The sequence below is a fragment of the Lissotriton vulgaris genome, chromosome 7, assembly GCF_964263255.1.
Source record: "Lissotriton vulgaris chromosome 7, aLisVul1.2, whole genome shotgun sequence".
NCBI classification, from domain to species: domain Eukaryota; kingdom Metazoa; phylum Chordata; class Amphibia; order Caudata; family Salamandridae; genus Lissotriton; species Lissotriton vulgaris.
In genome coordinates, this window is record NC_141695.1 from 631745387 (window position 1) to 631762221 (window position 16835).

Consider the following 16835-nt stretch of genomic DNA (forward strand, 5'->3'; position numbering starts at 1 on the left):
GTGTTTTCTACTACTTGGCTACTCACTCTCCCAAGAATAATCACTGGAAGCATGTTGGCGGCGTAGAACTAGACTGCATTGTTTGTACCTGGCCTTATTTGCGGTACTGTACAAAGTAGCAAAGGAGTCGCCACTACGCTCAGTGACTAATTGTTTGCCAGCGCAGTGAAGCCCCCCTTTTCCTCTAGTTTTGGATAACCCTCCCCGCCCTCCACTGGATTCCTCATTTGGGCAAATTATTAACTTTTCCTGTATAAACCTATTCTAGATTTACATGAAGTTAATTATCCATTCCTACAGTCATTGGGCTCAGAATAGCCTTTACTGAAAGTAAGATTCTGCCACAGACCGGCTCAGAGTGACCCATGATGACTTGGACTCAAACTGCAAAAAAGGGGGGAGGTAGAGGGTATTAGGCTAAGTCCACCCTTCTTTCAATCATGAACACAGAAAAAACGGAATACTAGATATGGAACCTAGCTTGGGTGGTTTATGACCCAAAATCAAGTTGAGTTGGAAGGTCTGGTTTCAGTCAAGAAAAAACAATTGCTTTCTTGAGTCCCCTCACTCACCAGGGTATCCCACTGGCGACCTGCTTCAACATTGGGGTCCTCTCAATCCGCTGCGGATTGAGGCGTGCTTCGACTTGTGAAATTACGTAGGAGCACTAGTATGAGACTATGTGTTGTGCAGAGTTGGGCAACATGTTTCGAGCCTCCCTAGGGCTCTTCCTCAGGACCACACAGGGGCCAGCCCTGTGCGTTTCACTCCTAAGTGACCCAAAAAGTGAGGTGAATAAATAATTAGTGATAAGTGATGTGATGGATCGTAGTATTTCCAATGAGGTTCAGAATTGCCCCATGGTCTGGAGGGGTACGAGGGGCTCGTAGTCGCATTAAGCTGAGCACGCCTCGTCAGTGATTCACCTACTAGTACCCCTGGCAACCGCATATTCGTTTGAAATACTACGATCCATTGAGTCAGAATCGTATGTAATATAGTGCACAGACAGTAGGTGTGGCACATCGCTTATCCCTAATTATTTATTCACCTCACTTTTTAGGTCACTTAGGAGTGGAACGCACAGGGCTGACCCCTCTGTGGTCCTGAGGAAGAGCCCTGGGGAAGCTCGAAACATGTTGACCAACACTAGAGGCTTTTAACTCATTATGGTGACATTGTTCTCTAGTACCCCTGCTTTTAATATACCGACTAGGAGCTAGAATAAAATATTTTGTCCACTAACCAGGTATTTTTAATTTATCATCCACTCCACCAACACTGCAAAACACATAGTCTCATACTAGTGCTCCTAAGTACTTTCGCAAGTCGAAGCACATCTCAATCCGCAGCGGATTGAGAGGACCCCAGTGATGATGAAAGGTCACCAGTGGGAAACCCTAGTGAGTGAGGGACTCAAGAAAGCAATTGTTCTGTCTGGACTCAAACCAGACCTTCCAACTCAACTTGATTTGGGGTCATACACCACCCAAGCTAGGTTCCATATCCGGTTTTTCTGTGTACTTGGACTCAAAACCACACTGTTATTTACATCTTTAAATTGTTTTTTCCGCCTTTGGGTTCAGAATCATGAGTGGTATCTGCACCAAGGAAAGTGAAGATCTGACTCACCGGTGACCAAAGGTTCCACATCAATGGCTGATATGGACTCTGGACCAAGACAGTGTGATTCAGGTCTTAAGAAAATGCTTGCAAAGTGGACTCCAATTATTGCTTTTTCAGTTTTTTGTCAAAACACATTGTTTTATTTGAAATGGCACTTCTGATGCCTGTGGTAGACCTACCCAAAGTGTGTGTGTTAACTTTCACTAATGGAAATGAGAACTATGGTCCGTCTTATGTGCCGATTCAATAAAGAAATCCAACACCAATTTATAAAAATATTCCTCCTTTTTCAATGAATTTTGATACTAAGATCTTTGGAACCGGGTAAGCACATTTCAAGTTATGATTTTTTATACGTTTCCAAAGTTGACACTTTCATTTCTGGAGCGGTAATGATATCCTATGGGGGAAGCATATATTGCATTCAGGCTTTAACAGCTACTTACGGAACCCATCTCTGGGACTTAAGATGAGTATGGGTCAACATCCCAGGCCACACCAACGGGTCAGCTCAGAACGCTCTGGGGCTTCCGGGTGCAGAGGAGTTAAGATTTTGGGTGCCACATGCACTTAAATGGCGAATGGTCTGGTCAGAAAGAAGCTGGGACTAAGGGGCCCAGAGGTGGCTCGACCTTTGAGGTGCTCTGGAATATAGGGACCCCATTGGTCCACGGGCTGTGGGGTTCAGTGCTGTGGTGTCTTTTGGCATTTGGCTCTGTGCTGGAGCCACTCACTGTTGTAGGGGGCCTGAAGAAAGGGGCTCCACGCGGCAACTGGAATTCCAGTCTGGCCAGACCCAAGAATGGGCTCCGCTCTTGTGGGTCCCAGCACCCCGTGGACACTGACATGTCCCTCGGACTCTGGCTGTGGGGCACAGGTGCAGAGGCACTTTGAGTTGTTGGGTAGCGGTGGTCAGAGTCTCACTTTCTTTGTCTTTGGTTCTGTAGGAGGGGCAGAACAGGACAACTGAGTCAGTGTTGGTGTGTGGCTCACTGTCCCTGAAGTCCCTCGATGTGCAGGTTGGGTTTCCTCGGCGTTGATTTATGGATTGGAAATAACAAGCCTTGGCTTCTGCAAGTGTTCTGGTACCCCAGGTATTTGAACTGTGCGCCTTCTTGTCGGTCCTGGCGTCACGACACTTGGAGTGAGGATGTATCTGACCTGTGGGGACACGGTGTACTCTTCCTGGGCGGCTACGGCGTCGATAGTCCCGGTAGGCGGCAGGATGGTAAACCAGACCTCGCTTCTTTGGTGCTTGTGGCTGCAGGGGAGTAGCTCCTCTACTTCAAGGGACTTTCTTTGGCGATTGTCAAGCACTGGCAGTCCTCTGGGTTTCTTGGAGTCTGCACAGCAGCAGGACAAGTCAAGTTGCTCCACAAGGGTCGAGTGCAGCTGGCAGGGTTGACACCAGGTCAGTTGTGCTCTTCTGTCCTCGGGTTAGCAGTCTTCTTCGTCCACTCCTTCTTTGTGTCCGTTGAAATCTGAAGTTCTGGTATCGGCTGCCACCTAAATACTGTATTTAGGGGCTTTCTAGGTAGTGTCAGGTTGTAGCCCATGGGCTACCTACATTTAGGGTGACTACACCCTCTATATGACCACTTCCTGTGGGAACTGGGCATAACCCTGACACAGAGGACATAATCCTACCAAAAACCAGATGGAGGGGTGGTACTAGCCTGAGGATGAACACTCCTTATGACTTGCTAATTTTCCCATTTGTCCTGGTGCCAAATGGACCCTGGGAAGGGCAGATGATGGTGTTTCTCTTGTCGGGCGGAAGCCAGGGTTGCATATCACAGGCCTTTGAAGCCTCCTGCCTTCTTATGCAGATTACTCGTCCTCCTACTTGGAGGAAGTGAGAACACATCCTGCCAGAGTAGGCTTTTCCGACCTCCGAGAGCATGGGCTCTCATCTCCAGGTGATCAGAAACACGTCTGTGGTGGCAGGTTAGACAGGACCAGTCAGCCACCACACTAGTGGAGTTCAGGGGTACCGCTAACGTACCCTCTGGGTGCATGTATTATTAAATCCATTACTGGAATCAGTGTGGGTTTATTAATATGAGGTGTTTGATACCAAACACCATAGGTTTTAGTGAAGCCATTACGTAGCTGGGAAACTCGTTTTGAACAGTGCCCAGCACATACCGGAAGATGGCCTCACTGTTCACTTGTACTGTCAGTAATTGAACCGGCCAGCACAGGGGCATATCTGCCACTACAGATATGTCCTCACGTGTAATATAATGCACCCTGCCTTAGGGCTGTAAGGCCAGCTGTAGGGGTGACTTACAAATATTACATGCAGTGTTCAGGGACATGGCACACAGGGTGTGTGCCATGATGTGTTTTCACTTTTTAGAGCACCTTGTCACGCTGCCGCAGTCCGCATGAAGTTGGTACTGGGTCCCTTAGAGGAGCATATGCTGCAGCTCTAAGGGAATCTCGTTCGTACTTATACCCTAGAAACCAGGGGTGCCACCTACTACGGACTTCAAGAGGTGGTGAAGGTCGGATCAATTGACTAGTGAACTTATTTTGGCGAAATAACACTGGCACTGGGAACCTGGTTAGCAGAAACCAAGTGCACTTCAGTCAGAGTTGCATCAAATACCAGGCAGAACATGGGGGGAAGTACTGCAACAAAAACCCAGCTTCCCACTGATACTAAAATAATGTTTCTGTTAATTATTATTGTACACTAGGACTGTATTTTATTTTTGTTTCCTTTGTTTCTAGATGGTGAGTTACTGCTGATGAAAGGTGTTTATTCCCAAATGCATTGGGTGTGAATTTGATATAAATTCATTTCTAAAAGTTACTTGAAGTAATTATTAATGGTAAACCTAATACTTGAAGATTTGAAGAATAAAAACTTTATTTTAACAATATACAAGGACTCCTTGTAGTGCAGGGGTAATAAGAGCTACTTATATTCAATGGAAATCATCCCGAGCTACTAATATTATCAGTGTTGTAATAGTGACTGCATCAGGGCAAGATTGTATTCATGGCCATCATATGAAAGATTACGATCATTGATCACTTCAGTTCATCATGGGCCATAATGTACAAAAATATATACTTTCAATGTGGAAGGCCTCTACATGGTCAATGCTTAATAGCCATAGCTGTCAAATATCGCCTTTTAAATATATTTTGGAAATACAACTATTTTTCTCCAATCATCAGCTAATGAGTTCTGAAAATACATACTTTTGTGTCTCAAATACATGCTTTTGAGATCGATCTAGCTATCTGTTCTATCGGTCTGTTCTATCTATCCTGTGCATAGGAGAGCTACCCGTAGTTCACGAACTACTCGCTGGAGAAGCCTTTTGTAGTGCATGCACCAGTTTCATTTATTGACCGCAAGATAATTTTTTTTTAACATGTGTGCTTAATTTAGTTTACAATACTGATTATTCCAAATAACCTCAATATAAGAAATGTAAAATACTGGTGGCTATATGCGGTGGAGGGAACCAGAACTGAGTTGGTCTGTTTTCTGAAACTGCACAACAAGGTATAAGGCACCAGCACTAAAGTGAAAACCTCAGATCATCTTGAAGCCCAATCTATTCAAATTCCCCAAAATAGTACTTCAGAAGATGAAGGGGAACGCAAGCAACCGTCTACTCTAGACTTGTTTCAAGCAGTTCTCAGAATCATTTCAAAACCTAACCAAAATTCAAAGGCCATATCTCATAAAATACGACCACTTGGTTACAAAGACTATCTTATCAAGCAATAAAAACATACCCATCATATCGTTGCTGTAGTTAGCTGGCCTTTTATGCAGTGCACGAAAATGAGGTACACTGAGTATATAGTCCAGACAACCCTTATTGGTTAATAGGCCTTAAATTAATAATCCCAAATGCTTTCTTTGTTGTAGTGTGGCTGAGCAGTTTAGGCTTATCAGAGGGTATTTTTAAGAATTTTTTGTACACACAGAGTCAATAAATGATACACACACTCAGGAAGAAACTCGAGAAAAATTATAATTTTTGACACAAAGATTAAGGTAAGTACTTTAGACGTTATCAAATTGTATAGTAAAAACAGTATAAAATGGCAGCTGTCAGATTTGAGGCATGAGCCTTTGAACGTGGTAATGTTATCCTATGGGAGAAACCTTCTCTGCAAAGATATACTTACCGAAGACTTGCAGGACTGCTCTCCTGGACTTAAAGTAAGTAGGGGCCAAGGTCCAAGAAAGCACCAACAGTTCCCCTTAGGTGTTCCAGTGCAGAGGTGCTTCAAGCGTGGGTAGGCTCCAACACTTCCCGCTAAAGTCAATGGTGAAAAGTACCTGTAAAAACGAGGCTGCAAGGGGGACCAGTCCGGCAGAACTCAAGGGCGGGCTCAGCTCTTGAGGGTCTCGGGACCACAGAGATACCATTGGTTTATGTGGGCCTGGGCTACGGAGCTCAGTTGCAGAGGTGTTTTGCCTGGCGGGTCGGTGAGTTAATGTTCTTGGTGTACCTGCAGAAAAGGGGAAAGAAACACTGATGGACTACTCTTGCTGTGCCTCAACATGGCAGGGAAAGAGATTTGACGTATTTTTTGGAGTGCTGCTCCCTCAGTGGGCCAGGGGTTCGACAGGATGCTGTACTGGGCAGATACAGTCGGTGACTGCAGGGAAGTGGTACTTCCATATCCAGGGGGGATGTTGCTGAGTGGATGAAGTGGTGGGCAGACCTCCAAGGATTTGGGAAGGCTGTTCCACTTCTGGGCGAGTCTGTGCCAGTGATTGACAGCAGAGCAGCAGGTGGGGTTTCGAACCAAGTTAAGTGCTTGTTATCGGTTCTCACGTCTACCGCTCTGCTTTGTCCTTCTTTCAGTCAGACTAATCGGAGTTCCTGGTGTCAGGGAGCCACCTAAATACTAAATTTAAGGGTGTTAACGGGACTGAAGGGTTGGGTTGTAGCCAATGGGCTTCATAACCCTGGGGATCACTACACAACCCATGGTAGGACCACGTCCTGTGGGCATAACCCTGTCCCAGAGTTCCTAATTCTACCAAAACAAGACTCTGGAACTGTTCTTTTGTGGAGCACATCAGGTAGCCCACTTTGGGGGTTTGACCACACGTACTTGCATAGCTAATTTCCCACCTGTCCTGGTGCCAAAAGGGCATCAAGGCAGGAGGTGGCATCTCCCTGATATAGGGGAGCCTGGGTCACGTATCAAAGGTGGCAGGGCTTTGTTGCCCGTGGCATTGATATGCTAAATCACTAGCCACCCTGCTGGTGGAGGTGTGAACACTTTCCCCTTGAGCAGGCACTGTTTCTGACCTTCGAGAGAACGGGCTCTCACCTGCAGGGGGTCAGAAACATGTCTGTGGTGGCGGGATGAATGATACCAGTCAGCCAGCACACTAGATACTGGTAGGATGTTCAGGGGGCACCTCTAAGGTACCTTTTAAGTGCAGGTCATATTAAATCTAGTACTGGCAACAGTACAGATTTATTAAGACAAGGGTTTTTATACCAGACCCCAAAGGTTTCAGTAAAGCCATCCTGTAGCTGGAGAACGCGTGATGACCAGTGCCCAGTACATATACTTAACATGGCTTCCCTGTACACTTGCGCCATCTAGTAATTGAACTAGATAGATCCACAGGCATAGCTGCTCATGCAGATATGTGCTCCCATATAATATAATGAACCCTGCCTTAGGGCTACAAGATCTGCTGTAGGGGTGACTTGCATATATTTTATGTAGTAAATATGGCATGGCACACAGTGAGTGTGCCATGTTGTGCATCCTGTCACGCAGCCTGCAATAACCGTCTGCATGCAATTTGTATGGAGATCCTGTAGGGTGGTATAATGCATGCTGCAGCCCTGAGCAACCCTTGAAAGACATATGTCCTAAGTACCAGGAGTGCCATTGACTAGGGACTTACAGTGGTGCTAAAGTGTGTGCCAATTGTTGTACAATTAAACCATGTCATCTTTGTTTTTAGGGAAAGAGCACTGGCACTGGGGCCTGCTTAGCAGGGACCCCGTGCATATCAATAAAAAAAAGCAGTACCTATGGGGAAAAAGTGAGGGTGACTATGACAATGAAGGGCACTTTCCTACAGTTGCCATCAGGCTTGATTTGGTAACTCCAACAAAGAAAGACCAAGATCTAGAGAACAACCATCCCTAAGAAATCGACCGTAGTTGTGTGGTGCTAAAAGCAGCTAATCTCCTGCTTAGCTTGATGATGATGAAAAAGTTTCTAGAACTGAAAAGTTTTTGTGTGCTAGTAAAGACATTTGTATTTTATGAAATAATAGGCCATATACGGTCCTAAGGAAAAAAACACAAAGAAGATATAGCAAGATCACTGCTTTTACTAAGTATCAACTGTATCGGTCATAATGACAAGTCCAAGAAGAGGTTGCTCAGTTTAACAGTGATGCCAATGTTGGTGCAACCTCACCACTTTTTAGGTCTCGCCTCCATTCCTTTGTTTGTATTTTCTTTTGTTGAAAACGTATTCTGGACAATTCCAAAACTTGGAATGGTCTTTGGGACAGACTCTAGTTTACCATTGTTTGTTTCTTATGTCACTCTTATTTGTTTGGTTCTTATTCAATGGTTTCCTTCCTCTTTCTCTGTCTGTTCTGCTCCTGGAGCTCATCTTTTTTTTACCGTCCTTTTGATATTATGACATAAAATGTATCCTTCCACTGCTCACTTTCGGGGAACTACTTTTGACTTTTTCTTGCAAACCTCCATGTGATTGCTGGTGCTTAATTGCTCTCTCCTTCGTTTGCTGCTTCCTGCCCCCACACTAGTCTGTTGTTTTCCCTTCCCCTGCTCAGCAGGTGGTCCCTTTTAAAAACATACAATATATATATATATATATATATATATATATCTATATCTATATATCTATATATATATATATATATATATATATATATATCTAACAACTTCTCACCACCTGGAAAGAATTTGAGCCGCACTCGGAGCTTTGGAACTTGCCGATTTATTAATGGAAGGAAGCAGGATAGGGCTTTTTCCTGACGCGTTTCGTTTCTGCTGGAAACTTTCTCAAAGGTGAGCCTTTGCACCAAATTATGTTGTGCGTTTCTCAGGCCGATGTTTCATGTCAATTTCACTTCCCCGTTTGCTTTGGGAACACTTTTCCTTTTAATGGTGCATGGTGCATTCTGGAGCCTGGTGTCCACACGGCTGTTAGTTTTCTTTACATCCGCGGTGCAGGTCATATCCCGCTTAGGTAAACTGACCTTTCCATTATTGCCGGCAACAAAGTTCCCCCATGTCAGCCCACTTTGAAGGCTGACTCGAGTCCAATACCGAGGTCCAGTCCTCGGCGGCACCGCTCTCCTGTTCGTGTTACCGATTCAGCAATATGGTTCTGGTTGGAGAGCCTTGGCGCTCTTATGGTGGGCGTGCTCTTCGGCAGAACCAAGCCGCTAACAATGTCTAACAACTTCTCACCACCTGGAAAGAATTTGAGCCGCACTCGGAGCTTTGGAACTTGCCGATTTATTAATGGAAGGAAGCAGGATAGGGCTTTTTCCTGACGCGTTTCGTTTCTGCTGGAAACTTTCTCAAAGGTGAGCCTTTGCACCAAATTATGTCGTGCGTTTCTCAGGCCGATGTTTTGATATTATGACATAAAATGTATCCTTCCACTGCTCACTTTCGGGGAACTACTTTTGACTTTTTCTTGCAAAACTCCATGTGATTGCTGGTGCTTAATTGCTCTCTCCTTCGTTTGCTGCTTCCTGCCCCCACACTAGTCTGTTGTTTTCCCTTCCCCTGCTCAGCAGGTGGTCCCTTTTTAAAAACATACTATATATATATATATATATATATCTGTTGATCTCCTGAATGTTGCACAGCATTGCCAGAAAGCACTGACAAAACCAGGATCTCTTTAAGATCCTGTGGTACAAGAAATTAGATTAGGATTGACTAAAACTGACTAGCCATATGAGGAGTACACATACTATCTGGTGTGCCTAGCTCCATCTGGCAAGATAGTAATATAGTGCTGTTTTTCAAGACCCGCACATTGGCATGGAGCAAAGCCTGTGATAATACTTGCGGCCCATAGGAGATAAAAATGGCAGATCTTAACGCTGTCATCAGTCTACAGATGTTTAAAAATAGAGTATGTTTGCCAGAATAATGATGAAAAGGTTTCCAGTAGTCGTCAAAAGGATCTTCAACTATCAGTCATTTTGGTTTTACACACTCTTGTGACCTGACCAGAAAGCTTGATGTGTGGACTGTTAGTAGATGATCTAGAACTCGAAGCAAAGTGCTGCACCTTGCTTAGAGGTTGCCTCCCTAAGCGCCATCTTTATTAACCTAAGTGTGTTAGGCCTGGTATCTTATCTGCTTGCTGTGGATCTTGTAATTTTAGCTGCTGCTCTTACTGGGTCAATGAATATTTATCTCTGAATTGCTGCTTTCCTGCTTTAACATGTAGTGTATTTTTGTTTTACTAAAATTGATTTCCTCATTAACTGACCTCTTGGCTGGCATCCCTTCAGATAAATCATCTGCCTCTTCCATCTTTTTTTCCCCCTCATCTCTCCTGCCTCTGTCTCATGATTTTGCAGAATCTTTTTTCCTTCACGCACTTTTATTGTGCATATTTGTGGCTTATACACTTTCTTAACAGCCATCCTAAATGTCTAGAATAACATATTGCTTCTTTCTTTGTATTTATTTCTTGCTCTGTCTTCCAGCAACTGTCCCGTCCCACCTTCTTTGCTCGGAAGTTTGAGTCTACGGTAAACCAGGAGGTTCTGGATATCCTGGATTCTCACCTGTACGGGGAACACCCACCAGGCACGCCTGCGCTTAAAGCATACTGGGAGAGCATATATGACCTCACTGATGGCCGCGATGGCTTGACAGATGTCACCCTGACCATGTATTCATCCTTTTCCAGATTGGGATTGCGCCAGGTTACTGCTCTGCAGGGAGCGCAGGCTGAAAAACAATGCAGGTGAGCTATAGTTCATAGTCTGGAGAGGGAATGTTTTTAGGGAACTGTAATTTTTGCATTGTCCAGGAATCACTTGCACTATGTTTGAGGTTTAGTGTGCGAAGAACCCTATACCGTGCACATTTAAGCAACAAATGTCTGCACGAGAAGGTAGGATAACAAAGGATGTATAACGAGTGCTGAAAATCCTACTAGTAATGAGCACACTGATTCACCATGCTCTGCAAACTGAATTGTCACTAGATGCTATGAGAAAGCAAGTCCTCTACATGGCTTGAAAAGGCTTTGCTGCCTTGCTCTTTTTTTTCTGGACTAGCGCTGTGTTTTTTTTCTAGTGATCTCTACAATTATGAAAGTCCGCTAGAGGTGCCTCATATTTCACTTTACTGTTCATCATTAGAAGTGAGCTTGATGATAGGGGATCTTCAAAGAAGTGTCCTTTTCTAAGTGAATGTCTGCTAGTGCCTTTTTTCTGACGGATAGTGGGGGCAGAACATGGATTTCATGGCATCCTTGACTTTTAACCTTTTTGGGAAAGTTCCTGTTGGGGTTTCCAAGTTAAAGGTAAGTTTTATCCCCTTACCTGTGGTCCCTTGTATTCCTAATTATTATTTTTTTGTGTTTTTTTTCTTCTTTTCAGTTGTTCTGAGTGAAGGGTGGTGGACATTTGGGAACGTTGTGCGTGGCTTCACAAGATGTATGTCTTGTTACACTTAATCTTTGTCCATTTCAAGGCATAACACATGGCCTGATTCTCTTCTGGGACTAAATCCTTAATCCAGTCTAATTTGTTTGGTGGGGGAACCTCTATTTTGTCTTAATGAATTACACCCATCACTCCTTGTGTGACCTGTTATGGTTCTAATTTGGAATGCACAGTCTCGCCTTGTCTTATTCAAACTGGTCTAACACATGACCTCTTGCTCTAAAATGTTGGTGAGAACAGGACAGAAAAGGAAGATTCACTACCGCAGTATTGGGAGGAAGTGTTTGAATTTTGAGAAAGAAGCCCTTTTTGACACTAGTGATGATTACATGCTTGAGCCAATGCCTTGTTCATCGTTTAGATTTGCAAGTGACTGTACAACAGCCCAGAGCAGCTGTATTTGCCAGCAGAACATTGTTGCTGTTATGGTTCTAGCATTGGCACATATGCTTTCTTGTTGCTGTGACCTTTGGAGAGGAGGAGAGCTCACCTCACTGCACGAGGAGCTGTCAAGGGACTAGTCACCTTGATGGCAGCAAGATTTGCACAAGACTCAGCTGATTGTAGAATATTCTTGGAAGAAGGCCATACAGAAGCCTTGCAGCAAGGAGATAAAAATGGTATCAAAACAAAGACCAACATCCTCTCATTTATGGAGCTGCATCATAAACTGCCTTTGTCAAATTGGAGAGCATGCATCTTCTATGACCTGCCCTGCACTCTTATCTTTGCAGTGTCTCTCCATCCCCAAACCTGGAAGGGTATGAAATTCTCGGTCTCCACTTCTCTGGTGTGGGGTCTGATTCTGTTGGTTGAAGGAAATGTTCCTGATGGTGAAACCACGCGCGCCATCCCTTCCTTGCAGTCTGGCTGTATAATTTGCATTTGTGACTGAGGTTCAAGCCCAGTTCTAGTGAAAAATGATGAATCATTTGGGTTTATTGCATTTTCCTGGTCCTGACGTTGCCCACTCCAGTGGATAATTTCAACACTTAGCTAGATTTCTAGATAAAGGCCACCCACTTTGTGTTCCCCTGTGAGACTTCTACTATTGGTGCCCCTATTAAAGCCAAAACATATTTCTAATTTGACACCAGCGTACTGTTTCCTGTCCATGCACATGTGTCGTTGCTGACTCTAACACAATGCTACACAATTAATCCTGAAATAACGATGGACCCCACGGTTGCATCCTTGATGTATGAAGTGGTGGGCTATTGGGTTCAGATTTGTCGAATGTTTGTGAGTGCTATAAGCTCAGCAGCAGATACTTTAACTCTCTGAGTTGTATAGCTTTGCCCACTGATCCCTAGTCCCTGAAACCTATGAATGAATATATATATATATATATATATATATCTTGATCTGTGTTGTATCCGTTTATGCTCTAGTCACTGGAGAGAGGTGCTATTAAATGATCACTGTAAACATAGTATTAAAATTCTGATGAGTCCTGAAGTTCCATGAGCCCACCGAGCTTCGGCAACAATACATAGACCATAGGGCCAATGTTATAAAAATCAAGCTGTTTCTGCAAGGGGATGCAAATACATTTGGGTCATATCCTGCCCACAGAAGATGCTAGCACCTTCTACTTTTTTTGTGCATCTTATTTTCAGCTGGTCCTCGTCACACGCCTTTATAGAAATCCTTCTCTTTTTGGGGCCCACTGGAATTATGTGGTTCTGCGGTCACATCATTTTCCGCATAATTAGGGATTTGCCGCATTTGCCACTTAATCTATCATCTGATGCATAATCTGCAGATTTTAACAAAAGCATTAAAAATATTTCTAGCTCTATCGGATCAAACGTTAATAAATACGTGGCAGCACATATTTCCATGCAGCAAAAGGCCTTTCGCACAGGTTGATTGGTATCTTTGCTAATGAAGTACCATTTTTTCTTAGACAGTTTTACCATGTGTAAAAAAAAAACCCACAAAGTAATTGAAGCAGTGCTAACACAAAATGTGCTGCATTACCCTGCATAGTTTACTTTTCTTGCCGCATAATTTGGTCATCCCCTGCCGCAGAATTCCAGGGGCCCTGGTTATAGCTTTGACTGCACATTGATCCTATTGATCATTATTTATTTATTTATTTATTTATTGATTGTCATTTTTAAAGCGCGGCGAATACCCGTAGGCGTCTCGGCGCTGGCTGAGTGCATAAGTCAACATCCAGGAGAACTAACGGAACCTTCCTAACTATTGGTCAAACAACCAAGTCTTGAGTTGTTTACGGAATATTAGCAGGGATGGACTAGTCTTGATGTAAGAGGGTAGGGAATTCCAGAGTTTTGGGGCGGCAACCAAAAAGCGTCTATCGCCCCAGGTGACTGTTCTAGTGCGTGGTACTACTAGATGATTGTGATGGGTGGAGCGGAGAGCACGAGATGGTATGTAACGTACAAGATTATGTTTAAGAAAGTGGGGGCCTTGATTGTTAAGTGCCTTGTAGACAATACACAGCGATTTGAACTTAATTCGACTGCGTATCGGGAGCCAATGAAGTTTCCTGATGGTGTTGGAGACAGGTGCAAATTTGGGAAGTCCCGAAAGCAGCCGGGCTGCTGCGTTTTGAATGGACTGCATCTTGTTTGTCACTCGATTTTGGGCATGTAGGAAGAGGGCGTTACAATAATCCAAGGCGGACAACACCAATGAACTGATCAGAGTTTTCCTGACTGAATCCGGTAGAAAAGGTAGGATTTTCCTTATTATTTTAAGTTTCATGTGAGCCGTGGCTGCAATTTTATTGGCATGCGCCATAAAGTTAAGACCCACATCGAAGGTGACGCCAAGATTCCTGACTTTAAGAGCTGGGCTAGGAGGCGTTCCGAAAGATGTAGGCCACCAAACTGATGACCAGCCAGGAGAAAGGTGACCAAAAATGACCACTTCGGTCTTTTCTGAATTAAGCTTCAGACAATTGGTGGCCATCCAGTCACCTATGGCCACCATCCCTCTTGTGAAGCGTGTGGCCACCTCATCACCATCACCCTTAATGGCCAAGACCAATTGGGTGTCATCGGCATAGGAGGTTAGGCTCATCCCATTACTTACTGCGTCACCTTGTTTTGGAGTTTGTATTCCATATCACCAATGTAACTTTTCACTGCTTACCTTTACTATCAAGAGAGAGTAGTAAAGTACCCAAAGAAAGTAACTAGGATATGCATTTGAACTGCATTAGTACGTGTGGCTGCGTAGCACTGGGGGTGAAGGGCAGTGCCTCATCACAATGTTTTTCAGCACTCCAGTGAAAATGTCCTCACAAGTGCCAATAATAATCTGTTCAGGGGTTTTAATTTTATTCACCTTAGAAGAATGAGCTACTTAGTGGGCCATCCAGCATTAGAAACTTAAACTTGGGGTTACCCACAGATCTCAGCATAAATGAATGTCTCTTGTGTCCTGCAGGAAGCCTTTTCTTTCCATCTTGACCCCCCCATTTCTGTCACTTTGATTCCTCAGGTACAAGGCCATGGGGTTTCCCTCCAGTGTGCAGCTGTATTTCTATGATGACCATTTCCAGGGCTACCTACTCATGCAGGAGGCTGAGAATGTCGCCACTGGTCAGACGGAGGTGCTGGAGATGTGGCTGATGCCTAAAGGGATGCTGAAGATTTCTGGTCACACTGGCCCAGCTACCCGACTACTGAGTTTGGAGGTATATTTATGTGAAACATCTGTATTCCAACCAAATGATACCCATCCCTCCTAGTGTGTCAATGAAAGTCACTGTGTTTTTAGGATTCAGCGACCCCCAGGAAGGAATGTAAGTTATCCTCAACCATGGACATGGTCCAATAGAAATGAGATGTCAGTATGACCCACAATGTTCTTTCTGTCTCCTTCACACCCCCATCAGCTTCCATGTTCATCCATCTCCTGCCCTTTCACGCTTTCTCCTTGATAAATAGAAGCCACTTGTGAGGACCAAGTCACAAATTCTTAAAACAGTTTCCCGTCCAGAAATATGCTGCTGCAGGATGTATTTCGAAAAGCTATTGCAGCACTGAATTCAGGGATCATCACTTCTGAGACCATCTCAGGGCTAGGTCACTGACTCACCGTGCAGTCTCCAGCATCCCCATATATTTGCACGAGTGGAGTTGAGCCAAAGCAAGTTTGGGTGGAGGACCATTCATCATTGTGTACAGCCTCCACAACAAAATACTCAACTAGAGACTTCACTTCAACTAGTTTCTCAGCTTTGAAAGGAAGAATAAACTGAATTGGGGTCAGAAATGCTGTTGGTGGTAAATGATGGGGGAACAAATCATACGTGAATTACAGGCATACTTGAATGCCTTGGTACCAACCTACGTTGTTGAGTTGTAGTTCAGCCCATCAACACCGATGCCTTTTCAGGGTGCCTTAAAGTAAGAAACGCTACATATTGAACAGTTTTAAGTTTAGAGAAATGCCACTGAAAGTTCCTTTTCATTGGTAATACACAATTCTGTAAGGTGGGAACACCTGTAAGAACCTTTCTGTGATATCCCCCTCCCTTTCCTCTTTCTCTTTCCATCCCCTTCCTCTCAAATCAGTGTGCAGTGTTCAGGATGAATGTTAGTCAAGAAGTAGTCCGGTGCATACTTGTACTTCAGGCCAATGTACAGCCATTCTTGCCACCCGTTTTCTGCCGCAGAGGGGAAAAGAAGTAAAGTTTCCTTACGAAAAGCTTTTGAATGTTGTTTAAAAGGTGTTTTTTTCAGTAACGAGCTGGTTCTCTGAACCCTCCCACTGGGTAGCCCCTTTTTTCTGTTCCACCACCAAATTCTTGCTCCATTTTATACTTTCCTATTACGACTTGTGCTCTTTTACCACATACACCTAAGTGCCTTCACTTCGTGCCCTAAGGTTGCAATTCAATTAACCATATGCATTCTCTTCCATGCCCCAAAAGGCATATTCAGTTAGCACCCGATAACCCTCTCGGCTCATGCCATTACTTATGCCATATAACAACCATTTTATTTATTTTTCCCCAACCAGACTGTAAGCTCTTGGTTCCTTCACTTTGCCTGGCAGCTCCAGGCTTCCTCACCTCTCCCAATCTCGATGAAGCTCTTAACTCCTAGCTTGTTAAAATTTTTTTCTTACAGGTTGCAACAGAGTGGGATCCAAAAGAGAGAATCTTCCGGAATTTTGGTGGGCTTATGGGGCCCTTTGACGAGCCTGTGGCCATGCAGAAGTGGTCTCGAGGTGCCAATCTTACAGTGACTGTGGTTTGGGTGGACCCCACGTACATTGTGGCTGCGTCCTATGACATCACTGTGGATTTGGAGGCAGAGTTCACACAGTATAAGCCGTCTCTGAGTCTTCCGCTGCGGCCTGGTGTCTGGAGCGTTCGCATCCTGCATTTCTGGGAGCCTGTCGGGGAAACTCAGTTTCTAGTAGCACCCCTGAACTTCTATCGGAAGGAACCTATAAAAAAAGGTGAGGGCTCTTCAAGGTTTGGCGAGGACCCCTTGGGCAACTCCTCATTTTTACTGAGTTCAAT

At 44.3% G+C, this 16835-nt stretch overlaps 1 protein-coding gene across 1 annotated transcript in view; it reads left to right on the forward strand.

The window, feature by feature from the left end:
- Positions 1-16835, forward strand: part of XYLT2 (xylosyltransferase 2) — a 111465-nt gene that overhangs the window by 88496 nt on the left and 6134 nt on the right. Inside the window, exons 8-10 of the mRNA XM_086930817.1 lie at positions 10355-10617; positions 14801-14996; positions 16438-16771. Of these exons, the coding sequence (XP_086786943.1) occupies positions 10355-10617; positions 14801-14996; positions 16438-16771 (793 nt within the window). The remainder of the gene's footprint in view (positions 1-10354; positions 10618-14800; positions 14997-16437; positions 16772-16835) is intronic.